At 39.3% G+C, this 26,261-nt stretch overlaps 1 protein-coding gene across 9 annotated transcripts in view; it reads right to left on the reverse strand.

Annotated features, from left to right (window-relative positions):
* PIGN (phosphatidylinositol glycan anchor biosynthesis class N) overlaps window positions 1-26,261 on the reverse strand; it is a 92,936-nt gene that overhangs the window by 38,317 nt on the left and 28,358 nt on the right. For 7 of the 9 annotated variants that reach the window (XM_081562266.1, XM_081562261.1, XM_081562263.1 and 4 more), the window contains 9 exons: window positions 18,712-18,790; window positions 17,144-17,326; window positions 12,302-12,441; window positions 9,845-9,944; window positions 9,650-9,742; window positions 7,955-8,046; window positions 6,552-6,660; window positions 4,089-4,197; window positions 1,255-1,357 (listed from right to left, as the gene is read on the reverse strand). In XM_081562266.1, the coding sequence (XP_081418392.1) occupies window positions 1,255-1,357; window positions 4,089-4,197; window positions 6,552-6,660; window positions 7,955-8,046; window positions 9,650-9,742; window positions 9,845-9,944; window positions 12,302-12,441; window positions 17,144-17,326; window positions 18,712-18,790 (1,008 nt within the window). Of the gene's footprint in view, window positions 1-1,254; window positions 1,358-4,088; window positions 4,198-6,551; window positions 6,661-7,954; window positions 8,047-9,649; window positions 9,743-9,844; window positions 9,945-12,301; window positions 12,442-17,143; window positions 17,327-18,711; window positions 18,812-26,261 lie in introns of all 9 variants that reach the window. The other 2 variants (XM_081562268.1, XM_081562264.1) reach the window with 1 other exon arrangement.

Below are 26,261 nucleotides of genomic sequence, written 5' to 3' on the forward strand. Positions count from 1 at the left end.
AAAACCTTGTGCATATTCTAATTCATATATACTTTAATGGATTCTGATTATAATTGAACTATTTATCCTGAAATTTCACCAATAAAGGAGAAAAGAGTGAATAGCATTAAGTCTCATTATGTTTATCACCCTTGAGTAAGAATATGCTGATAGACTTCAAGTTTTATTTGAAAGTTGGAAATTCTAAGTCTAAGTCAAGGTGACTGGTGAAAATGTCCATGCTGTTCATATTACATCTTCACAGATATGCCCCAGATTAGGTTCTGGGGGAGAAATGGAAAAACAGGTATGGGGAACTTTGTTAAGAGAAGGAGACTACAAGAACTCCTGGGTTCTAGATCACTTAGGATGTTAGAGTCTACTATGAAAAGATTTTGAGAACATCCCTCTAATTCTGAAATAGGCGATATTAGGCTTCCCAAAGAATGAACCCAAGTCTTGGACACAAAATGGCTTTACAGAATCATCTATAACCTGTTGACAGATGACACCCTGTTGGCAGCACAATGGTGAATCCCTAGGTTTATTCTAATTGAGATCAAGGTCTTATATTTGGACTGAATTTTGAAACTGAGTAATGTGCATATTTTTTGCTCCCATAAGGATTTAAGTAAAGATGAAATAAAGTTCAAAAGCAAATGAAGAAGTCCTTTCTTCAAAGCAGACATGGAGAGTATCGTTCTCACTGATTTCTAGAGAATGCTTCAGACTAACCCAAATCAAGCTGTTCTTTTTTGGTTTTACAAGAAAACTTCAATCTTCAATGAAAATGTATTCTTTAACTTTTAAGAAAATATTCTAAAAGGTTTCTGAATCAAAAGGAATATTTGGGCTATGACACATTTAAGGGTAAATCTAAAAGAAAATGTATTCAAAAAAGAATGAACAAATCAAAACATAATTTACAGTGCATGAAAGGAATGCAACAAAAACTAAAATTTTTATAAGTCATCATTTGAGATTTAAAATTCCTCTACAATCTATCAGAACTTTCTAACACTATATGTAAGCAACATTTTAGCCACTTCAGGAAATAAACAGAAACACAAGACAACAGGTCATACTCTGAAAACGGTAAAACAAAGAAAACCAAAGAGAACAGATGAAGGCACAGTTTTTACAGACTAGAAATGCTGGTCACGTATTCCTCAAGATTCACAGGTGTTTCATTTCCAGAGGTTAAATACTTAGAGAAAGGTCAGTATATCATTTAAAACTTGCTACTAAACGTTAAAATCTTAGAACAGTTTGTACCCTGTACTTAGAAGTAGGTAGGTCGACATCGAGGAAAGCAGAATGCTGACCAGTCGATCGAAGAGGACCGGAGGGCTCAGGAGAGGCAGGACGAAGGAGGAGGCTGCGGGCAAACAGGTTTGGCTGGGGTCAGTATGACGCACACAGGGCACAGGGTTTAAAGCACCGAGTAAGCTGTTATCATTTACAGCGTTTACTGCTTGTGTGGCATTTAAAAGGAAACTACATTTGCCCTACTCATTTTTGTAAGACACTTAAAACTCCATATGTTTAATGACATTTCCTCATTTTAACCATATTTTAGTTCAGATTTTTTCAGTGTATATTTTCGCTCTTGCTCACGGTAATAACTCCTAAGTAGATAATCTATCATTTTCTAAAGTAAATAATAAAAGTAAAAAATATTACTCAAGATTCAGCAACTTTTCTCTTAATTAGATATTTAATTCAAAGACAGAAGTTGATTCTTCCTAAAACCCCCCTTTTCTCCAAGATTTCCCACTGCAAAGTACAGCACTCAGAGTCACAGCATCTAGTCAGAGAAGGGACGGGACAGAAGGGGCTCCCCACACGAGAGCTCACAGCACGCTGGTTAGAGAAGGGACAGGACAGAAGGGGCTCCCCACACGAGAGCTCACAGCATCTAGTCAGAGAAGGGATGGGACAGAAGGGGCTCCTCACACGAGAGCTCACAGCATGCTGGTTAGAGAAGGGACGGGACAGAAGGGGCTCCCCACACGAGAGCTCATAGCATCTAGTCAGAGAAGGGACGGGACAGAAAGGGCTCCCCACACGAGAGCTCACAGCATGCTGGTTAGAGAAGGGACAGGACAGAAGGGGCTCCTCACACGAGAGCTCACAGCATCTAGTCAGAGAAGGGACGGGACAGAGGGGCTCCCACACGAGAGCTCACAGCATCTAGTCAGAGAAGGGACAGGACAGAAGGGGCTCCCCACACGAGAGCTGTGACAGGAGTAGTCCACGCGAGGGCAGCTGCCTTCCTCTCAGGGTCAGAAAGCAGCCGCGCCACCGGGGAGAGTGAAGGGACTGGGGCAGGGGCAGTTACAGCTCGGCTAGTAAAGGATCCGCCTGCGAGGCAGGAGACACTGGTTTGATTTCTGGGTCAGGAAGATCCCCTGAAGAAGGGATAGGCTACTCACTCCAGTATTCTTGGGCTTCCCTGGTGGGTCAGACGGTAAAGAATCTGTCTGCAACGTGGTAGACCTGGGTTCGATCCTTGGGTTGGGAAGATCTCCTGGAGGAGGGCATGGTAACTCACTCCAGAATTCTTGCCTGGAGAATCCCATGGACGGAGGACCCTGGCGGGCGACAGTCCCTGGGGTCGCATAGAGTCGGACACGATTGAGCAACTAAGCATAACTAAGCATAAACTTCCCAATCTTTATTTTGAAAAGAAAATGTGCATAATTTCCTAATCCTCCTGGTTAAGATGGCAATATCTGCCATGCTCTGCTAAGCTGCACCAGTCGTGTCCGACTCTTTGCAACCCTATGGACTATATAACATACCAGGCTCCTCTGTCCATGGGATTCTCCAGGCAAAAATACTGAAGTGGGTTGCCATGCCCTTCCCAGGGGCTCTTCCTGCCCCAGGGATCAAACAGCTCCTGCAATGGCAGGCAGATTCTTTACCACTAGTGCCACCTTTGGAATTAAATGTTTTAGAGAATGAAGACAGATACCTCGGGAGGGCGTCCTGGATGAAAGGCTTATAACTGTTTAACCATGGGGCAAGTTTGTCAATCCATTTAAGCAATCTTTTATTATTCTCAGGGGAACAGCACCAGAACATAGTACCATCTGAACACATCTTTTAAAAAAATGAAAGAGTAGTCTCTCTATTGTCATGCAGAATGAATTTAAATAGTAACTCTAGTAGTCAAGATAATTTAAAAGGAAAGGTCTACATAAAGCCCATAATGAAATAAAGCTCATACAGTGAAAACAGAGTTGCATTTACAAGAGATCCCACTTACACAGTGACCGAGGTGTTTGGAAAAGGTGCGAATCAGAACTTGGAGAGATGCATGTCTGTTTCCTGTTGTATTTTACACACCTGCTTGGATTTTAGGAGTAATCCAAGGTAAAACCCTCCTATCCCTTAATGCTCTTTTTAAGGCAAAGTTCCACCCAATGATCTTTTTATTAAAATGATGAACAAAAAGCATTTTTAAACAAATAAAGGTTAAACTGCACATCACATCATTCATAGGCATTACAAACTGTCTTCTTCTTTTTTTTAATGAAAAATCTGGACTTCCAGTTTGCTCCTGTCTTCCAACTGGAAGGAAAAGGCTGTCTTTAAATGACATGTTTGCACCCCATGCACATTCTTAAGAGAACTACCAAGGAGTATGCTTTGAAACACACAACTGGCTTTATAAATGTGTAATGTCTTGGGAGGTGACTAAGCAATGTTATTTTCAGCAAGGGAAATACAGATAAAATTTAACTGCTTCCTAGTCCCTGTGTAAGAACTGAGAATTTATGAACTGACATGAAACTTCAGCATAGGCATCTCTTCACAAAACCTTCTTCCCTTCTGGAATCACTTTTTATCAGGTGTGAATGAATATGCAGCCTTATTATCAAGTCATAAATATTCTCTCAGGAATTCTCATTAACACATGAATGTTCACAAAAGTTCTAATTTTATCAAATTCTAGCAAGAGACAGAAATAATAGCTAGTTGTTATTATTTTCTCACAACAAACTTGTTTCAGTAACAATAATACATACATACAGATGTAAATGGATAATTTTAAGATGTACCCTGATGGAAAGTCATCTCATTTGATTTGATTGACCTCTTACCTAATATTATCCAGCTAACAATCTGATTAAGAAGAGGCAGTCCTTGTTTCTTGAGTAGACTGTTATGGGTGCCATATGCAACACATATGGAAGACATGATGCTCAGCATCTGAGAACAGACACAGAAGGCTAAGTGAGAGAGAAGGTGGTGAGCGACTAAGGTATATATTAGAAAGACACTTAGAAAACTGCTTGAGCAACTGGCGTCTGGCCAAAATGCTACTGAAATTGGACCAGCTCATCTTCCTGTGGCCAAGACCAAGAGTCGGAATTCCTGTACTAAGCAAAGGTCCTTCCTTTACAAGCATGAATGAGGCGTGTTACACTTTCAAGAGTATTTTGGCATACATTACCACACTGTTTCTACTTAGAAATGTGTTCTTAATCTTGAGGGTTTCTTAAATCATGGACACGCAGAGGGTGAAGTGCACACAGCCTGGTGTGTGTGCCTGAAAGTCTTCCACCTGTGGCCTCACTCACGGTCAGGTCTGTTTACACATTCAGTACATACCTGTGGCTGTCCCTGGTGCTGAGAATCCAAGAAGTGTAGAATTCTTTAGGGAGTACATATAAACTAGTGGAGTTGGTAAACTATGGCTTGTAGGCTGGTGCTTGTTTTTAGAAACACTGTTTTATTGAAATATTGTTTTATTTATTGTTGTATAGTCACGCCCATTCATTTTCCTATTGTCGATAGCTCCCTTGGCCCTATTAATGGCAGAGCTGAAGACTGACCACAGACTCCTCACGGCCCATAAGCCTAAAATACGTACAATCTAGCTCTTCAGAAAAATGTGTGCTGACCCCGGAATTAGTGGATTAACAGCCAGCTTAAGAAACAAGCTCAACTATGGTTGTGAACCAAGTTCAGATCAGCAACCTGATCACCAAATCCTAGAGACACATTTAATTTCCTAATGTTTTCAGTGAATTAAGAAGGAGAAATGCTGTCAATAAGTCTATGACACAATCCTAGGATCCTTTCAACTGTAAGACACATTCTCATTTCAGACAAGTTAAAGTGTGGAAAGACACACATCTTCAAATCAAACATATACATGGTACACAATAGAGGGATGAATGCAAATTAATAAGGTTAATGGGAGAGGGAATTTTTTTTAAAATCAGATTTACCTTATATTTAGGAGCATTTCTAACAAAGTCTATAAGAATTTTAACATGGTATTATTTGTTCCTAAGAGTGAGATGCAAAAACACTCACTTTTGTCAAAATACTCATTATTACAGGTGAACTCTGTCAGAGCCAATCAGTGTACCAAATAAAATGAAAAGATATGTTTCAGTGGCTTGATAGGATCTTTAACAAAAATATTTCTTTTTCATATGTTCTCTGTTGTTCTCCAAGAATGAGTTAACATCTTTCATGTGTTGTATATTTTAATTTTTGAGTGTTCTTGGAACTACATTCCAGCTTTACTCTGAGTAAATTTTTTGAGAAGACTCAGATATGTTTTCTTTTTTAATCAATGTTCTAGATGTGGCTTATTTTTTATTGTTTAAAAGGAAAAAAAAGTGACGTTCACTCTTATCTACAGTAAAGCTATCATTTTACAGAATATGACATCATATAACCTCTTACTACCCTATTGAATATTGTCTCTACTGATTAAAAACAAACAGACTGAAGCTCTATTACTGAAAATCACACATCTAGTACAAAGCATAGCTGGGAATTAACTCAATTTGGAAACGTCAAGTTCAAAATTCTTTTCACCACTCCAAAGCCACCAATCAAGGTGAAGTTTATTTTCTCCTAGCATGTCATCTGAAGTCTTAAAGTGGCTAATCTTCATATAAACATACTCAGCGGCTGCTTTCATTTCAAAGAACTTATTTTTTCCTGACCCCAAAGAGGACAACACAGAATCTCAGACCAGAAGAAGCCCTTTTCAGTTCAACCTCTTGGTCAATACCTCTTCAGTTCAGTTCAGTTCAGTCACTCAGTCGTGTCTTGACTCTTTGCGGCCCCATGAACTGCAGCACGCCAGGCCTCCCTGTCCATCACCAACTCCCAGAGTTTACCCAAACTCATGTCAATTGAGTCGGTGATGCCATCCAACCATCTCATCCTCTGTCATCCCCTTCTCCTCCTGCCCTCAATCTTTCCCAGCATCAGGGTCTCTTCAAATGAGTCAGCTCTTTGCATCAGGTGGCCAAAGTAGACTTATACCTCCTTAATCTCTGCTCTCCAGGCATTTAGCAGTGAGGCCGCAGGGGGCGGCTCCTGTTGACCTTTTTGCTATTTTAGAGAATGTATTTCCTCTATTCCTTCTAGAGAATGTATTTCCATTTAATATCTTAAACAGAAAACTCTCTTCTCAGCTCTTTTTATTGAGTAATAAAAACCTAATGGCATCTTAAGAACAAGATAATTAAATACAACCATAAGGTACATTTTAGCATATCATATATATAAAAAACTATTGAAAATCTGTAACCCACCTGTAATAGATGTAACACCAGCTCTTCATTTGTAAAACTATCTTTTCTTTTTATGACAGATGTTACAACAAACAGGGATAGTAGAAGAACCAGCAAGCCTGCACCCACTCTGTTTCAAAACACAATTCACAGTAGAATAGGTAAGTGGCAAATTTCTGTGGAGACTATTTATATAATTTCTTTTCCTCTTAGCCTAAGTCCTGTTCAACTGTGTCAACAGTGCTTGAACAGGACAGACAGAGAGATTGATGAAAGGAGGGGAAGGCTCTTTACAGAGACAAGAGAATCAGAGCAATGGGAAGCAACAAATACATCAGAGTATTTGAATTCATCTTTGCACATATGCTGTTACAGTTTAAAACAACTGCAAAATGTTTTCACTTAGTAATCAGTAAGGCATGGCTAAGAGAGAATAGTCCTAGAATTCAATACTATTTTTTGAGCTCTACAAATAAATCGACTTCACAGAATAATTTCTAATCTAGTCCATAATTATTATTCTCACAGAAATGAGAATAAATGTATTAATTTATAGATAACACATACTTTAAAACTAACATATACTTTAGAAATATTGTTGTGGTTTCTTTCAGTTAAAAAAAATACCCTCATCTATTAAAGATTGAGTTAGACTGCTAAAAAATTTGCTTACAGAGTTCAAAAGAAAGTAACGAAGATGGTTACATGATTAGAAAATGAGAGAGTGAAAGGTTAAGTGAAGTAAGGACCGTCTAGCTTCCCACGCACATACACACACAGCTAATAGATTACATGATACTAATTTAAAATTAAAAACACAGGCAACCAGTTATTTTACAGACTCGTTTAGGACACATTGAGGGGAAATAACATAAGAGAAGCAAGGAGAATTCAAGTAAGGTATAAAGAATTCTCTAACAGTGTACGTGACTAAGCGTGAGAAAGCTGTCAAGGTGTGCAGAGATCCCCCCTCCCCAACGGAGATCTTTATGTTCAAAGTAGAAGAGAATTTCATCTTTCTAAGGCATTAAAAATGTGGACTTGCTCAAAGGCAAAGACAGAGATTATATCAATCATCAATAGCTTTTTAGACCTGTTAATTTCAGCAACTGAAGATGTTTTTCATGTGAAATCATTTACTGATTCCGCCAATATACAAGAGCTTCTAGACATTTTTTAAATTGTTGGCGATTTAAGTTACCACTGGCACAATTTCATTTTTTATGAAGGCTCAGAAGCATCATCAGGGAGTTTCAATGCCTCTCAGAGCTGGGCCAAAATGATGACTCATGGTTTAATATTAATATTTTAACTTCTAGGTTGTTCACATGATTTTAAACTCATGGCCAAGATGTGGTTCATATAGTGTTGATTGAGAAAAACAATTGTATTCAACAGAAAATAAGTTAAAATAGTGTCCATACACTAGAAAGATGTCTGGCTTTCGTCCTACAACAGGCATAAGTGGGAACACGGCCAGTAGCAGACAGAAGAAAATCCAACTCAGCGAGATGCTCTAAAATAAAGAAAAAAGTTATCTTTAGACATTATGGTACAAAAAACTGTCTTCATTGTTTCACAGACTACATGGCTGTGAAACTAAAAGGAAAATTCAAAGCCTTACATCTGTTTACTCTAAAAGTAATAGAGCTACTATCTGTGAAGGATCTGATAAGTTGGAGGCACTCTATTAAGTATGATTTAGGTATTATCTTTTTTAATTCTCACAATAACCTCAAGAGATAGGCTATATTATTCACAGTATTCCAGATTAGGACACTGAGCTCAGAGACATCAAAGTGTGTAGCACCAGATCTATGACTAGTAAATGAAACAGCCAGGATTTAAACCTGGACTTAAATTCCTACAAAGCAAGCACTTCATTCAATTCTTTGTGCATGCTCAGTCGTGTCTGACTCTTTGGGACCCCATACTATAGTCCGCCAGGCTCCTCTGTCCATGGGATTATCCCAACAAAGAATACTGGAGTGGGTTGCCCTTTCCTCCTCCAGGGGATCTTCCCAACCCAGGGATCAAACTCACATCTCCTATGGCCCCTGCACTAGCAGGCACATTCGTTACCATTGAGCCACCTGGGAAGCCTCATTCAGTTTATATTCTACCATACGCTGATGGCATCTTCAAGAAAGCTGGCCTACTATTAAAATGATTGCGCCCAGGAAGGATAAAAGTAAACACATTTTTGTAGTTAGATTAAGACAAAAAAATTATCAATAATTCCACTAACTGGAACATTTTGTAGGTTCTCATAGAATAGAAAGAAGAAATGTCTACCTTAACGCTACCTCCACCAAAAAGCATCAAAGTGGAAACACGAGAATATTTTTTGTAGCACATTGTAATTACCTATATAGTTAAAGGCAGAAAATCAGGAGTAATTACAATAATGATTCATTAAAAAAAAAAAAAAGTTGTAAAATATAAAGTATAGGATGATTCCTTTCTTCCTCTTTAAGAATGAATACATAGGAAAAAACCTGGAAGGGTTAACAATGTGCAATGTGTGGGTGACAGGATTGTGGGTGGTTTTTTTCCTAAATCTTTGTTTACTTGTGTATTCTAATTTGTCTTCAGGGATACATATAATGTATAAAAAATAAGCTCTGCAAAACATACACAAAACAAACAACAATAACAAAAAAAACCAAAAATCAGGAGTCCTTCTCTTTTAAAATCATCTGTCATGAACAAACACTTCTCCAGAGAAAGCACGATGGGGCCACGGACCAGGGGAGTGACCCCTCGGATTTGAGCCCAGAACGTGGCCCCTCCTGCCAGCGCTCTGCTCTGGGCAGCTCCTCTGGGCATTTAGGTATTTGAGGCTAAAGGAACCAAGGAAGCCTTTCAGAGAAGGATGTATCAGCTGCACTTCTCGAATATTTCAATCACCAGAAGATGAGTTCACTTTGATACAAAAGTCTACACGAATCACTGACACCTTTAAGTCAACCTCAGTCCTCCTGTCAAAAGGATCAGGCTCTTTATGGAAGGACACATTCTACACTTCTCTTAAGAAATGAACAAATCCCAGAGTTAAAACACGCATCCAAAAGAGTCACTACAAATCTGCCCAGTGTTGAAGTGAGTAGTACTTATACCTTTGCTCGAGTCCACAGCGGAGTGATAAACGGCCAAGCAGCAAATGCAACGAGTCCAGCTGTGAGCATATAGCGGTAGAAAAAACTGAGCACCTGAGAATGTGATTCAGAGAAGATGGGAAAGGAGGTCACTGCAAACGAGATACACGTGCGCATGGAAGAGGCCTGAAAACGTTTAAGCAGTAAATTACTTACTAATACTTCAACTCCCAGGATAAAAAGCAAGAGGTATCCAAGGAAGCGTCTTGGAGGGAAGGTCAACAGTAAGGTGACAAAGCCTTGAATAACTGGGATTCTGTGCAACAGGATTATTTATAAAAAGATTACTTATAACTTATATTGAGTATAAAAAATTAGTTCTCATATAGCAAAACATTAAAATTTTGTGCAGAGAAATCAGGAAATTTTTGATTCATAGATCTTTCAAAAACTAAGATAATTTCTAACAGATTCATTTCAATGCCTTAACTTATCTAAATCTTTTTTGAAACCTGTAAGTATATTAGGAAAAATGTATAACTTCTGAATTAAGTTGATAATAATCACAATAATTTGCTTGGTTTTTTATAAACATTAATGACAATAAATGAGTCTTACTTGATCTGAGTTTAAACATTTTGTTGTTTAGTCGCTAAGTTGTGTCCAACTTTGTGCGACCCCATGGACTGTAGCCTGCCAGGCTCCCCTGTCCATGTGATTTCCCAGGCAAGAATACTGGAGTGGGTTGCCATTTCCTTCTCTAGAGTCTAAACATGGGCACATACAATTACAGACACACATCAGAAATAAAATAAATGAGCCCAAATGAATAAAAACTGAGAACATTTTTAAAATTCACTAAAATTAATTTTATATTGAAATCTCAACTGTCTTCAACCTAATCTAGGTAGAGAAAATCTTAATTGCGCTTATTCATTGGGCAAAATAACCTTTTCCAAACTCAATTTAAGATGTCACTAATTGTACACTAATTATAATTAAAAGTGACTTCACAACCATTTAAAATGTATTACATACTTGACTATGTTTTACATTTTATCACTAGAAAAAATTTTTTAGCATTTGTGGTGCATTATTAAGTAGGCAATTATTAAATGTCAGTATGATTTGGTTTATAACCCTTTTCTAATTAAAAGCAATGGTTACATATTGTCATCGAAGCAACCAAAGTGCCGTGTCGGGAGGAAAAGCTACGGCCGGTCAAAGGGAGAATGTTTCCTTTGTTCTCAGCAGCGATGATTCAATAAAATTACTTAGTTTTTTTCTAGAAGAAAAGTGAAATTTTATGTTTTATTTTCTTTATCTAATCTATCAACAAGATAAATGAACACAACCTATTTTCAAAATCACACTGTCCCTTAAAACTTAAATATACATGTGCTCTTCATAAATAGAACATTCACTAACTTAGGAGGAAATTTTAGATAAAACTTCTCATTCTAAAAATTTTTAAACCAGAAAAAATGACATTAGAAAAAATTCTGATTTAAATATGTGTATCCAGCAACTGTATTCCTTTCAAATGGAAAAGTAACAGTCTGTTCTTTTGTCAGTGTCTTTTCACCTTGTATCTGAAAAAGTTAATATTTAAAATATTTTAATATCAGTTTTTACTTTTGATATTAAGAAGAGGTGATCAAAGCTGGAGTTAACAGAGATTGGAATAGAAACGCACACTGTATGGTTTCCAACATGCTTGCCGACCCTGACGACACCCTCATTCTGCAGCGTCATTCCCTGGTCTGCTTCTGGGGTCTGGTGTGCTCAAAGGATGCCCCAGATTAAGTCTATATTCTAGACTGCTGGTGCAGATGTAGACATCAACACAGCCCACACTGCGCTCCTTCCTGCCTGTGAACATGAACCAGCCCAACATTTCAGCAGTTTTGTCTTAAAGCGCCTGGAACACGCAGGAGAGCGTGGCCTCTGATGCTCTCTACGATGATGAGAATCCATTTCAAGTTCAACCTGTGAGGAAGTACTTAAAGATGAAACCACAGCATCCAGGAATAATCTCCCCTAATCCCTGCAAGTACACATTACTAGATTGAATTTAATTACAAACTTTCATTCATCTAGGTTTACACGATAGCTGGGAAAGGAGGGGCAAAAATGTATGGAACAGAAGCATGCAAACTGCCTTGTGAAAGATAAAGATACACTGGAAACTGGGATGATGATATTTCAAAATATAAGCCACTCCTGACATAGTACAATCCATGTTAATGATTTCATTTTTACTCCAGATTTTTCTTATGAAAGATATATGAAGAAAGGAACTGAGGCCAAAGCAGTCTCAGGGCAATAAAGATGAAGTCAAAAGGGAAAACGAAAATCAAAAGGAGGTTTAGGGAATTCCCTGGGGCCCATTGGTTAGGACTCCATGCTTTCCCTGCTGAGGGCCTGGGTTCCATCCCTGGCTGGGAAATGAAGACCCTGCAAGCTGTGAGGGGCAGCCAAAAAAAAGAGGATGTTTATATGCAACATTTATGCTGTTATGAATGAAATCAGAGGGCTGGGAGATTTGACAGTACTGTAAGTATCTTTCACGACTTATGCTACAGAAATCTACTTACGCTACTTAATGCATTTTAAATTCAGATTTAACTATCAGTGAAGTGAAAAACAAGGCCACACGGCGTTATTACTTACTCTCTTAGAACCGCATACCATATTGGCAATGGCAACAAACAATATATGTAGTAAGTCCAGGGACAGGCTTGAATCAGCAGGAAAAATGCTACAAAAACGCCAATAGCTACAAAAGTACATGGCAGGAGAAGGCTTGGGTTCTGAAAATCAAACAAAACATTGAAAACACTCCAAACTCATGCTCATTGTTAGATTCTTAAAAGACATTTTATGAGGTAAAGGAAACATATTACTTTCTTTCAGTGATTCCACAACTAGATGATTAATCTAAGATCTGCATTTTAAAAGAAACCTGTCACTGGAGAAAAGCGCTGGGACAGTGGCAATTAGGCAATTCTCCATTTAAGGGGACTATGTTCCTACAGTTTGCTTGCAAACAACTTGTCTGGAACTCTGAGCATATTTCTCCTTAGTAACAATTTTTTAGATGTTGACTGAGTTCACTGCCTAGCGCACAAAAGCCCACCAGATCCACAGTAAACAGTGGGGCTTCATCTCCATTGGGAACAACGCCTCTATCTGTTCCAGCTTCAACTTGACATGCCGTGCACGCCGCTTTCCCCACCGCCTAACCACAGGAGGATCATTTGGGCACATCTTCGCTCCCGACCACCTGCCAAGCAAGAAGGGAGCCGCTCAGTGACGGCCGCGTGGACGGGGCAGGCCTGCGGGTGCTCTGGGCCAGGAGTAATGAGGCAAGCGTCAGGGACAGAAGAGCCAGCAATGAGGACAAGGACCCGCTGATGGAAAGCTGTGCCGCTCAGAACCGTGCGGGAGGAAGAACAGGATGGCAGGGTCAGGCGGGGCTCTCTTGCCTCCGCGCCTCGGTTTCTCTTTCTGTTTCCCCTTGCCTTGCTGCCCGAGCTGAATAAGGGGAGAATTAAGAACTACTTTCTGTTATACAGAGTGAAGTAAGCCAGAAAGAAAACACCAGTGTACTGATGCATATATATGGAATTTGAAAGATGGTAACGATAACCCTATATGCGAGACAGAATAAGAGACACAGATGCATAGAACAGTCTTATGGACTCTGAGGGAGAAGGTGAGGGTGGGACGTTCTGAGAGAATAGCATTGAAACATGTATATTATCATATGTGAAACAGAACACCATTCCATGTTCGATGCATGAGACAAGGGCTCAGGGCTGGGGCAATGGGATGACCCAGAGGGATGGGATGGGGAGGGAGGTGGGAGGGGGGTTCAGGAGGGGGAACACATGTAAACCCATGGCTGATTCATGTCAATGTATGGCAAGAACCACTACAATATTGTAAAGTAATTAGCCCCCAACTAAAATAAATAAATTTATTAAAAAAAAAAAAGAACTACTTTCTGGAGCAGGTGAGGTTAAGGAGGAAAAGCAAGTGTTTTTCTTCCCCCTTTATAATTCCTCCCTTCTGATCTAAAATGCCACCAGAAAGGGAGCAAGGAAGCAAGGATAAGCCAGGGCAGGGTTGTAAGAAGGAAGGTGAAACACAGCACTGTGATTCAGAATTTGGAGCCACACAGATCAGAATTCAAATCCTGGTTCTGTCCATGGCTCACTGTATGAACATGAGCTGAAAAAAAACAAACTTTAAGATTCTGAGACTTAATTTCATCCCATCTATAACATGGGAATAGTAATATCCATGTCTATTTATCAAGGCTAGTCACGCTTAAATGAGATTATGAAAAGAGCTTAACAAAATGCCCCGAATATTACTACTGCTTAAGAAATAATGGTTCCTATTATCGCCTCTATTTTTCTTCTCTCCTCCTCTCTTTCTCTGCATTAGTCCCAGCAGTCAGTGGAGAAACCTACCCAGTGACTGGCCCTGGAAATGGAGACACAGGCCAGACAGGATGGAGGACCCCGAGCAAGGGGGCAGGAGGAGAAGGAGCAGTACTCAGAGGTGGGCAGGTGGGGTCCCCAACGCGGAAGGTGCCCGAGGCAAGCAGGCACAGTAGGGATTGAGACTGGTTTCACATCACTCTGAGGACAGTAAAACCGTAAGAAAATAAATTTAAACAAGCACGTAAGAAGATCCTCAAGGGATCTTCTAGGGTCAGCACAATATCGTATAATTCTCCAAACCTTTGACACATAAAGCAATGGATATTACAAATAAACATCTATTTTAGGAAACCAAATCAAAAAGAAGTCAGTTCAGCTAAAGTAAAGATGGAAAGAACTTTAAATAACAGGAATCCCTCATCACAATTAACCCCCTTCCTTCCCAGATCCTCCAAAAAACACCTGATAACGAACCATGCTGTGTGCATTGAGGTTACTGCTCCATCCAACAGTTCTTAAGTCACATCGTCTATGCCTTGCTCTGTACTAGGTGCTGACCAAGAAGGAATTTAAGCCGCACAGACAGAGATGGAACCACGGGGCTTGGTTTAAGGGGCTAACCTTTTGAGATTTCCCCAAGTAACAAGAGAACAGGAAAGCATGCAGGTAAATAAGGATATTTACTTCTAAAGCAAAAGATGTCTGAACTAGCAGGCAGAGAACAGATGGAAGTCAAACGCAGAGTTCGACTGGGAGGAGCTGTGGCAAACCACCTTCAAAGAGAGTGTTCGCTGCAGACCTGCCTGTAATGGTGATAAATCAGAAACAACCTGTGTCATCCGAGGGACACTGCCAGGGAGAAGTGACATAAACTTCGGTTGCTGCTGTTCAGCCGCTAAGTTGTGTCCACCTCTGTGCGACCCCACGGACTGCAGCACTCCAGGCCTCCCTGTCCTTCACCATCTCCCAGAGTTTGCTCAAACTCGTGTCAAACTCCCGGAGTTTGCTCAAACTGAGTCAGTGATGCCATCCAACCATCTCATCCTCTGTCATCCCCTTCTCCTCTGGCTCTCAATTTTTCCCAGCATTGTTAGAATCAGACCAAAATTGAATTTCAGCACTTCTGTTCTATTTGCTGTCAGTTTGACTAAACCATTTGACTCACTCTCATTCTCTCACTGCCTAAACCATCGAGCTTGTCTGACGTCTGCTTCCACGTCTGGAGAGGAGGGCAGTGTCTGCTGCGAGCTCCTCTCCCCCTCCCTCCCGGCCATTGGCCGGCCCCCTTCTCGGTGACGTGCGGTCCTTCCAGGGAGCTGGGGTACTGCGCACTGCTGAAGCCTCCATGCACCCCAACCGCAAGCACCAGGCTCTGCAGCTGCAGCCCCCTTACCCTCAACTGCTCTCCATGCCCCCCTCTGTCAATGCTACTGATTCCTGGCACTGCATTCTTCCTCCCAAACTGCTTAGACACTGCCCCTTCACTAGATTACAAACTCTCACTGAGGAAGAATCAGAATGCTTTCTCAAACAGAACCAAAGGGTCCACAATGCTTTTAATGAGTTCAACTGTAGTGGTCAGTTTTGTGGTGATTTTTTTAGCACTGATTATTTTATATTGGAGAATAGACAATGAACAATGCTGTGATAGCTTCAAGTGGACAGCAAAGGCACTTGGCATTACTCCTCAGCACTCAGACCTCGCTTCCTCCCCATCTCAGCTGAATGGCCTCGTGCAAGTCACTTAAACAACTCCAGTCCCCTCGAATAGAGCCCACTTCCAGCGCTGTTACAAGCTTAAAGTGGCAAAATAAATTTCAAACAGCCAGCTGAATGCCTAGATCTATCCTCCACTAAAACATCTTCGTTTTTGTCTCGTTTCCTGTCATGTAAGAAATAATTTTTATTCTAGGCAATTTCACATACATTCAAACAATGAAAATTACTTGGGTTAAATTATTTAAGATGCATTAAAGCACTACAAAAATGGGATAAACAATACTGTTTTTCCTTCCATTATAGAAAAATAAAATATAAAGTTGAAAAAAGTTACTGCTGGAAATGTGTACAGACTATTATTATCAATAATACACCATCCGGATATATTACTTTTTAGAGGATTTGGACAAGGTAATAATCATTAGAGAATGAAGTAACGAAAATGGAAGTGGCATATTATCCCTGGTAAATGACAGTAATATATTTTAAAAGTGTAAAGTGTTTTAATATAGTAAAACCATATCTGTACTGTTATATTTTCTCAGTTGTATAAAGTTTTACTAAAGAACAGGGGTGTTTTTTTGTTTGATGTTGAAAGTACAGTAAATGAGGGACTAATTCTTTTTTTTTTTTTTTTTTTTTTTTTTTTTTTTTTTTAATAAATTTATTTATTTTACTTGGGGGCTAATTACTTTACAATATTGTAATAGTTTTTGCCATACATTGACAAGAATCAGCCATGGGTTTACATGTGTTCCCCTTCCCGAACCCCCCACCCACCTCCCTCCCCCGGGACTAATTCTTAAAATGAGGATATATAGGAAGTTCTGGAAATTTATGTTTAAGAACTTTAGAAAGATGAAAAAGGGAAGGACAGTTCCAAAAAAAATGTATATTGTTTTAAAAGGAACATTTTGAATAAGTGATTTTATTTCTTTCCAGCTCCTAAACTTAATATCAGATGAAGTTAAATATATTGCTCTGAAACTGTTCTCTGATTACCTATACTGTAGAAAGATATGGAATACTTCCAACATGCTAAGTAAATATGAAAATAAACAGAAGGTCCACACAGTTAATGCCACAGGTGACTGCAAACTACACAGCTGTCTTTACAGCTCTCTTCTGTTACAGGACTATTACTAGTGTTATGCTCTTTTCCCCACTAAAGAAATGGAGATTACTGAGAAAAAAAGACCCAACGCGACCAAAGCGGACGAAAGAGCTGGCTTAGCACAATGTGTACACTATGTGAACGCACTACAGTTGATCAGATTCCATTTCTTTCCTCAGTCCTTTGGTCTGACAGCATCGTCTGAATCTTCAGTTTTTCTGAACATACCTTGACCTCTGTACTAACACCTCTCATAAGGTTGCAGTGAGACTTGATGATCAACAGAGACGCGTAAGAGGTCCATCCCACAAAACCAAGGACAACGTTGAAAGCCAAGAAGAACCTGTCATAAGTGTGATAGTAGGACAGGCCTCTCAGGGCGAGGTTAATCAGCTGCCGACAAAGGGAGACCTAGGGAGAACGGGAACACAGCTGTCACACGGAAAGAACAAGAAAACCCAAGTTTCAAAGGGAGGAAAATTATTACAATTAACGTAACTGCAGACGATGGATCAAAAACAGATTCTGGTTGTTCAAGGAGCTTCTTGCAAGGGATAAGAAAAAAATCCCGAATAAAATAAATTTTACAGTCTTGATAAGAAAGGATATTTTAAGTGCAAACTATCTATAAGATGTGTAGTGACTTTAAATGATTCATTTTGTGGAAATTATGTTCAGAGGACACATGAAGGAAATGGGTCTTTAACTCAAAGACTCAGAGGGTGAACTTATGGTTCCCAGGGGAGGAGGGAAGGGATGATTAGAGAGTTTGAGATGGACATGTACACACTGCTATATTTAAAATGGATAACCAACAAGGGCCTACGATATAGCATATGGCACTCTGCCCAGTGTAATGTGGCAGCCTGGATGAGAAGGGAGTTTGGGGGAGAATGGGTACGTGTATGTGTATGGCTGAGTCCCTTCGCTGTTCACCTGAGACTACCAGGACAGTGTTCACTGGCTATACCCTAATACAAAATAAAAAGATTTTTAAAAATAAAGAAAAATGACTCTCTAATATATGTCCCTAATAGAAAGGCCCATATTTACATTTTTTACTTTATTATTAGATCGCCCAAATCAGTTATAAAGTGAAAGTGAAAGTCACTTAGTCGTGTCCAGCTCTTTGTGACCCCATGGACTATACAGTCCATGGGATTCTCCAGGCCAGAATACTGGAGTGGGTAGCCTTTCCCTTCTCCAGGGGATCTTCCCAATCCAATCAGTTATAAAACGTTATTAAAACAGCTTAATATTTTAGAGGAGAGTAGCTTGCCATTGTAAAACTGTAATAAAAATAAGCATTAGAAATGCCATCATACTACTTAGGCAATTTTAGAAATGAAAATATAATTCTTTCTTACTTTAAACTTATATGACCATTTAACAAAGAGGAAAATTAATGAAAAAGACAATAGGGTAGGAATTGGGAAAAGTCAAAGCTTCAGAATGAACTATTAAATTCCTAATAGTGTGAAGCTAATTCTAAATGTACAAATATGTCACGTTCTAAAATATTATGCATAAGCAGGATGACAGAAGCTTGGAATATACTTTCTCATTACAGAAAACAGCAATTGTTCATTAACAATATTAACCTAAAAAAGATTACCTATAACATTATCTGAAATTAGAGACGTCTGTCCATGGGGCCAAAACAGCTGCTTTGGAAAGTCAGCCCTTCCATGCAGGCTCAGGACAGCTCCCTGGCTGGCTCATTCCGCTGTCACCATACCTGCCCCTCTCTATACCCAATGATCAGCTATTTATATACACAAGGCCTGCATACTTACTGCTTCATCATACTTTTTCTGTTTTATATAGTATCTTGCTTTTCTTAAAATGTTGGCCTGTTTAGTATCAGATAGCGACCTATAAAAGAAAAAAAAAAGGCTTAGGTTTAAAATGTTTTCTCATTTCAATTACATTTTTGCTTTTTTTTGTTTGTTTGTTTAATTGAAAATGAAAGAATAGAATAGTGAAAATTGAGAAAGAGGGAAAGAAACAAACTCTGAGCCAAACTGTATCTTTGTTGGTTATCTGAACTCTCCCAAGAAATAGTTTATAGTAAAATTTGGTTTTCTTGACTCAAAGTTGCAACTGCCAAACTCCACTTAAAACAGTCACACAATACATCACTGGAAGAAATGGAATGCCCTGGCTAACAGAGAAAAGTATGATTAGATCAGTATAATTAGTGAAACAGCAAATGAGTGATCTGAGTGACAACACTCAGCCCTCTCACGCTCATGGTAGACACAACAGACAGGGCGGATCCATCACCACGCTTGGTGTTCCTGGGGGCTTCCCTGAGAGCTCAGTGGGTGAGAATCCGCCTGCAATGCAGCAGACGCCAGTTCGATTCCTGGGTTGGGAAGATCTGCTGGAGAAGGGATAGGCTACCCACTCCAGAATTCTTGGGCTTCCCTTGTGGCTCAGCTGGTAAAGAATCTGCCTGCAATGTGGGAGACCTGGGTTCGGTTGTCCCTGAGACAGACCGGGCCTGACAATTTTCATTATCAAAGAGAGCCAGGCAGAGCTTAACCAGCAAGTATTTAGTCAAAAATCTGAAACGATTTGCTATTTTGGTACTACACCATATACTTTTCTGGTTTCCCTATCTTTCATTTCTCTTTCTACCATTTCCCTACCCTTGTTTTACCACAGTAAAAACCTTAAAGACACAGGAACCATACTGCTAATACTGCATAAGTAATTTTTAAATAAGTATAGTTAAACACAAAAGTGAACACAAACTGCTTAACTAGAATCTACACTCCTAAAGTGAATACCTTTACATTATAAAAGTGTAAAAATGTTACTGAAGAATATATTAGGTCAGATCATATGAAACTGATGTTTCTGTACGTCAGAAACTACTAAATAAAATTTTGACAGTTTCATGTCGCTCAGCATATAATCACATGTCTTTTTTCTACTTGGTTTCAGTAGCTTCTAAAGAGGTAAGATGGTGTCTTGTAGGAAGGTCATCTTTAAGCATTGTTATTAATTTGGGTGGGTCACAGACATCTTTCAGGATCTGAAACTCACTCCAGAGTTTTCAAAGTAAACATAATCCAAAATCTTACATAAGATTTTAGAAAATTCAGGAACTCTAGAAACTCATCTGTGAGCTCCCTCGAGTTCTGTAGAGACCCCTGACTAAGAAGAATCCATGCCCACTTCGAGGGGTCCCAGATCCTCCAACTCATAGGAACACATACACTTTGTCAGGACATCCCTGTAGCTCATATGGTAACAAATCTGCCTGCAATGCAGGAGACCTGGGTTTGATCCCTGCGTCAGGAAGATCCTCTGGAGAAGGGGATGGCAACCCACTCCAGTGTTCCTGCCTGGAGAATCCCATGGACAGAGGAGCCTGGGGGCTACAGTCCGTAGGGTCACAAAGAGTCAGACACAACTGAGCAACTAACACTACTGCTAAACACTTTGTCAGACTGGAGGAAGATCCCCTGGACTCACTGGGATTTGGAGGAAACGGGTACCAGGAAGCAGGAATTCATGAAGAAAAATAAGTTACTTCAAAATGTTACCATGATCCAGCTCTCTGTCCTTCAGACACCACACAGCTTGGAGTATCTCAGAAATGGGATTAATGGGCCAGAGGGCACAGGCATTCACTGAAGGCTACATCTAAGATGAATTTCCAAAGTTCTATAAAAACCTCCTAAGACGATCTCCCTTCTCCTTGCTTTAATTCACTCCACATCCTAAAATCTTCTAATGTACTTGAAATTGAGATGGGCATCTTATTGTCTACTTCATCAGTTCTAAACTTCGTGGACTACTGATGACCATCTCCTTCTATTCTATTTAATTTCCCATTACCCCAAATATAAACTCTCAGCTATAAAATGGTTAAGCTTTTCAATCGTCACCTATCTCGCATTCACGTCTGAGTTATTATTCATAAAGATCCTCTTGTCTCTGCTTTCCAAAATCAAATCTGTGTTGTCCTTTATGACCCACTCCAAATCTCACCTCGCACCATTAGCACTTGAGTGTGGTCTTAACACCAACTCATTTCTCTCCAACTAAATTTTAACCTCCATGAGGGCCACTAATTATTTTCATTAATATCAATAATGCTTAGGAAAGTGCAAAGCACATCAATCAATAAATCTTAATTGATTAAAGTGCTATCAAAATATTACAGACCTGAAAAAGGAAGAAAAACAGAAGAGTATACATTGCTATTCTGAAAGCACCTAACAATTTGCTAAAAAGACGGGAAAAAAGCTTGTCCAGAAATTAATTCCTGGACATCAAAATGTTCATCAAAATGTTCTAAACAAACCTCACTGGAGCATTATGACATTAAAGACTCTTATTCCCCATGTAATTTTTTTTTAGTTTTCTGTAAATTGAGAAGGGTACAAAATAAGTCTTAGTATCACATATTTTAAATATAAAGAAACTTTATGAAAAATGGAAAGTCCAGAATTAAGGTACAATATTTTAACATCATGGAAAAAAAGACAAAACAAAAAATAACAAACTAAGTGGGGGGTTGGCAAGGAAGTAGTCAAAGGAGCACCACATATAAATTAAAGTGAAGAAAGGGGGCCTGTGTGTGTCAATACGGGTCAATCTTGAAAATCAAACTGAACAGAAAAAGGAGAACTGTAAAAAAAAAAAAAAAAATTGAACAGATTTTAAAAACGAGGATTCAATGCTATTACACCATTTTATTTCTTAAGAGAAAGAGAAGATCTAAAGAAATATGGTAAAATGTTGACACTTGTAAAACTTTGATTGTAGGTACAAAGATTTTTATTATAGCCTTTATTCTTATCAGTATGAATAGTTTCATAATTAAAATCGAAAATATGTTAGCAAAAGGGACACATACATAGACATACATGTGTACACGTGATATACCTACAGAGATCCATGAGAGACTGCGATGTTGCCTCCAGGAACAAAGACTGTAAAGGATGGAACACAGGCATGGGGACTTTTCATTACCATCTGTGTGATTTTTATTGTGAAGATGCATTGCCTTTTCATTCAGATTTGACTAGCCAGATTTTTTAAATAAAATAATTAAAACATTAAAATTAAACCACAGTTTGAAGGAAAAGCTTGGGCATGCCAATGCTCCCACCAGGAACAATCAGAAAGCCTGACAAAACAAAAGCGGGTGGGACTAATGGACAGAGCAGCATGGAAACATATACACCACCGTACGGAAGTTAGATGCCAGTGGGGATTCGCTGTCTGATACCTGGAGCTCAAATCCAGTGCCCTGTGACAACCTAGAGGGGTGGGATGGGGTGGGGCCTGGGAGGGGGTTCAAGAGGAAGGGGACATACATGCAGCGATGGCCGACTCATGCTGATGCATGGCAGAAACCAACACAATATTGTAACTATCCTCCGATTAAGTTTTTTAAATAAAATTTTTAAAAATAAATAAATTTAAAGGTACTGGAGAGCTAGCAGACCACCAAGAATTGACGAGTTCGGAGTCTGGAGAGAAGAGAACCACACAGATGTAAACCATCATCCTACAGACTGTAACCTCCTGGACATCCTTGCATTGGGAAAAACACTGAGAACCCGGCAGACAGCTGCTGCTGAGACCTACAGAGTCCAGCAAAGCCTTTGGCGATGTTATCAGACTGTAGAGATAACAATGTAAATTTGCGGCAGCCCATGCAGCCAGGACTTGGGGACCCAAAAGAGAATAAAACAAAGAATAAAGAGAATAAAATAAATTAAAAGATAAGAGAATAAAAATATACAACGTTCATTCTGGATTTTAAAAAAAGAGATGAATAGAAAGCTATCTGGAATTACTTTACCTACTTTAATACAGATTCTGAAGTGAAGTCTTAAGATGAGTAAGAGAAGGAATTATAAGCAAGAATTTACACGTGGAAAACTCGGGTAATGAAACAGAGGCTGAGTCCTGGTAAGAGGGGAGACGAACTTCAACACCAAGCTTTAAAAGAATCTATTATCAACACGTTAAGCTTAGCTAAAAAGCAAACGAGAATATGCATATCAGTTGTGCACATTTCCTTGCTGCGCTTGCTGCTGGTCCATTCTTTCCTCATCGTTATTTGAACGCTGTAGAAGAAACTAAGCCATGTTTCAGGATTAATAAGATTTCATCATCAATTTTTCAGGGTAAACTAGTATTTGGAGAGTGAAATTGCTTTAAAAGGCTACCCTTTCAAGTATTATATCTTATTTATTCAGATTTTTATTACAAAGATATTTCACTTGCTTTAGAGATTTACCTAATGATATTTAGACCATTCTTTTTTAGAATATCTATTTAAAGAACATTATCAACAAGACAAAGACAGAAAAAGTGGGATAAAAAATTATTTCTAGAATAATCAGCACTCCTTTACACTGACCAATGATGTAGAAGCTTATATTATCTTTCATGCCACAATAAAGTAAATATTTTCCTCTGTAGGTATATGATGTATAAAAGTTACTTTTTTAATGATTATTTTGGGTTTAAGGTAGAAAATTACACTTACAGTAATTAGTAAATCAGACAGATGAAGTGGTAGAAAGAGTCACATTAAAACCAATATTTAAATTTGCTCTACGGTAGAAATGAGAATTGTTTTTAAAGCTAAAACAAATGAAGTATTACTAAGTATTAGAGGAACAATGTGAACAGAAAGGACTGAAGCTTTAATATTCAAATACCCTGAGTGAGCAACCACCCCTTATAACCTTCATAACTGTTCTCAACTAAACTGAGGCATTTCTGAGAGCAGTATGAAAATGAGTAAAGGAAATAGCATTTAAAGCGAAGGAAGCCCGGAAGGGACAGTTCTCACACACGGATCACAGGCCGCAGTGCGCGGAGCGGGGCAGGAGGAAAGGTGTCCCCCGAGCCAGCAAAAGCGCGCTGCCGCCCCCGCAGCCAGTGAGCGGCCCGCCGCTCCTCTGTAAAGGCACGCCCTCTCCTCCTCTCTGCAGGTACTCCCGTGGTTCACCATGGTCTGTTTGTCCCAAACTGCAATTCTCTGCTATTCCAAGATAAACTCCTTTTGCTGGTTAAAAAAATTTTTTTTGGTCTAAGGGAGGACCTTTAATCTGTATCAGACTGAAAGAAATGTTAAAAAAAAAAAAAAAAAGAGTATCTTTCATCATTTTAGTAGAAAAACACATTGAAATATTTTGTTACAATTTATTTCAGCTCCCTGAATTTATATGGTGATTTTCAAATAAAATATATAACAAAATGGTTTGGCTTCAAATGGCAAGGTATTAATACAATATCCCAGGTGGATAACCCACCTGCCAATGCAGGAGACTTAAAGAGACCTGGGTTCAATTCCTGGGTTGGGAAGATCCCCAGGAGGGCATGGCAACCCCCTCCAGCATACTTGCCTGGAGAATCCCATGGACAGAGGAGCCTGGTGGGCTGGAGTCCATGGGGTCGCAAAGAGACTGAAGAGGCAAAAGCACACAGTGCAATATAGTGTCTCCTTCCCATCTTCATTTTTTCCTAAACTGTCTCTTAAGAGACCTTTCTTATTTCATGGAATTAAAAAAAATTTTTTTTTTTAATTTTACTTTGGCCTCTATAGTACACAATATTCAAATAGAGTATGTTTTTCCTCCCTTTTAAGTCACCTTCAGAGAAGGCAATGACACCCCACTCCAGTACTCTTGCCTGGAAAACCCCATGGACGGAGGAGCCTGGTGGACTACAGTCCATGGGGTCGCGAAGAGTCGGACACGACTGAGCGACTTCACTTTCACTTTTCACTTTCGTGCATTGGAGAAGGAATTGGCAACCCACTCCAGTATTCTTGTCTGGAGAATCCCGGGGATGGGGGAGCCTGGTGGGCTGCCGTCTCTGCAGTCGCATGGAGTCGGACACGACTGAAGCGACTTAGCAGCAGCAGCAGCAAGTCACCTTCGCAGGCAGCCAAACTATTTTTTCTAGTCATGCAGCCCCATCTGCTGGTCACTTCTAGACACAGCCTCAGGGTCCATTATACCCAATTTTAATTTTGAGGGTTTTTTTGAGCAGTTCTATTTGTCATGAGCATTTCAAGATTTTTATTCTTCCTTAGAGGTCTTTAAAATATCAAAAAATAAAATTTACTTACTTTTAAATAACAGAATAAAATGCTGCTGCTTAGTCGCTTCAGTCATGTCTGACTCTGTGCAACCCTATGGACTGTAGTCTACCAGGCTCCTCTGTCCCTGGGATTCTCCAGGCAAGAAGACTGGAGTGGGTTGCTATGCCCTCCTCCAGGGGATCTTCCTGGCCCAGGGATTGAACCCGGGTCTCTTGCATTGCAGGCAGAGTCTTTACCACTGAGCCACCAGGGAACATATGGATCCACTGGACCCTTTAACAAGTTTAAGATGTAAGATCCTAACAATCTTGTTTTCCTATATCTTGATGATACATTTACTATTTCATCACCCTAGGAACTATGACATTATTCATCAATTACTCATGCTAAAAAATACTAAATAAGACAACGGAAGAATGGTAAAGAGACATTAATAAACCAAACTCTAGTGATGCTGGTGAAATTGATCACATGAGCAAAATCTCAAGACTGAATTTTCAGTTCTCAATACCTCAGAGATAAATTTTCTCACACTTATGCACCAATGAGTGAACAATATATTTATAAGAAGAAAAAAGAAATACAGTACTTATTCAAGAAGGAAGGACTTCATTGAACAATTACTTGCAACAAGAACCTGAGTCAGTGAGTGATAGTCCCTCAGTCGTGTCAGACTCTTTGCGACCCCACGGACTGTAGCCTGTCAGGCTCCTCCATCCATGGAATTCTCCAGGCAAGAATACTGGAGTGGGTTGCTATTTCCTTTTCCGTGGGATCTTCCCAATCCAGGGACTGAACCCAGGTCTCCCACATTTCAGGTAGTTTCTTTACCATCTGAGTCACCAGGGAAGCTCTGTTGTACAAAAAGAATGTGTAACCGCAGTATACTTTCATCTTTTATAATGTTTATGTGCCAATAATTACTTTATATTGTAGTTTCAGAGTGGACAATGCTGACATTAGGTGAATATATAAAGGTGACTGAAAGAAAAGAGATGTGTAGAAATGAAAAAAACTCATTGGAATAGAGAAAATTAAAGAACCCATTGTACTCATATGATAAATGACGATAACTGTTTTTCCTGGTATACTGAGCATATGTGATAGGAAAAACAGGATACTCCTCACAATATTTAGAAATAAAATAATGAGAAACGTATATTGGGTGAAGAATGATAAAATTTTACTTAGGGATGCAACAGAAATATAAATAAATAATGTTCAATACTGTAAAAAATGCCAGTTCTCTCCAACTGC

Source organism: Giraffa tippelskirchi, chromosome 14 (genome assembly GCF_054371585.1).
Source record: "Giraffa tippelskirchi isolate mGirTip1 chromosome 14, T2T-mGirTip1v1.2.pri, whole genome shotgun sequence".
NCBI lineage: Eukaryota > Metazoa > Chordata > Mammalia > Artiodactyla > Giraffidae > Giraffa > Giraffa tippelskirchi.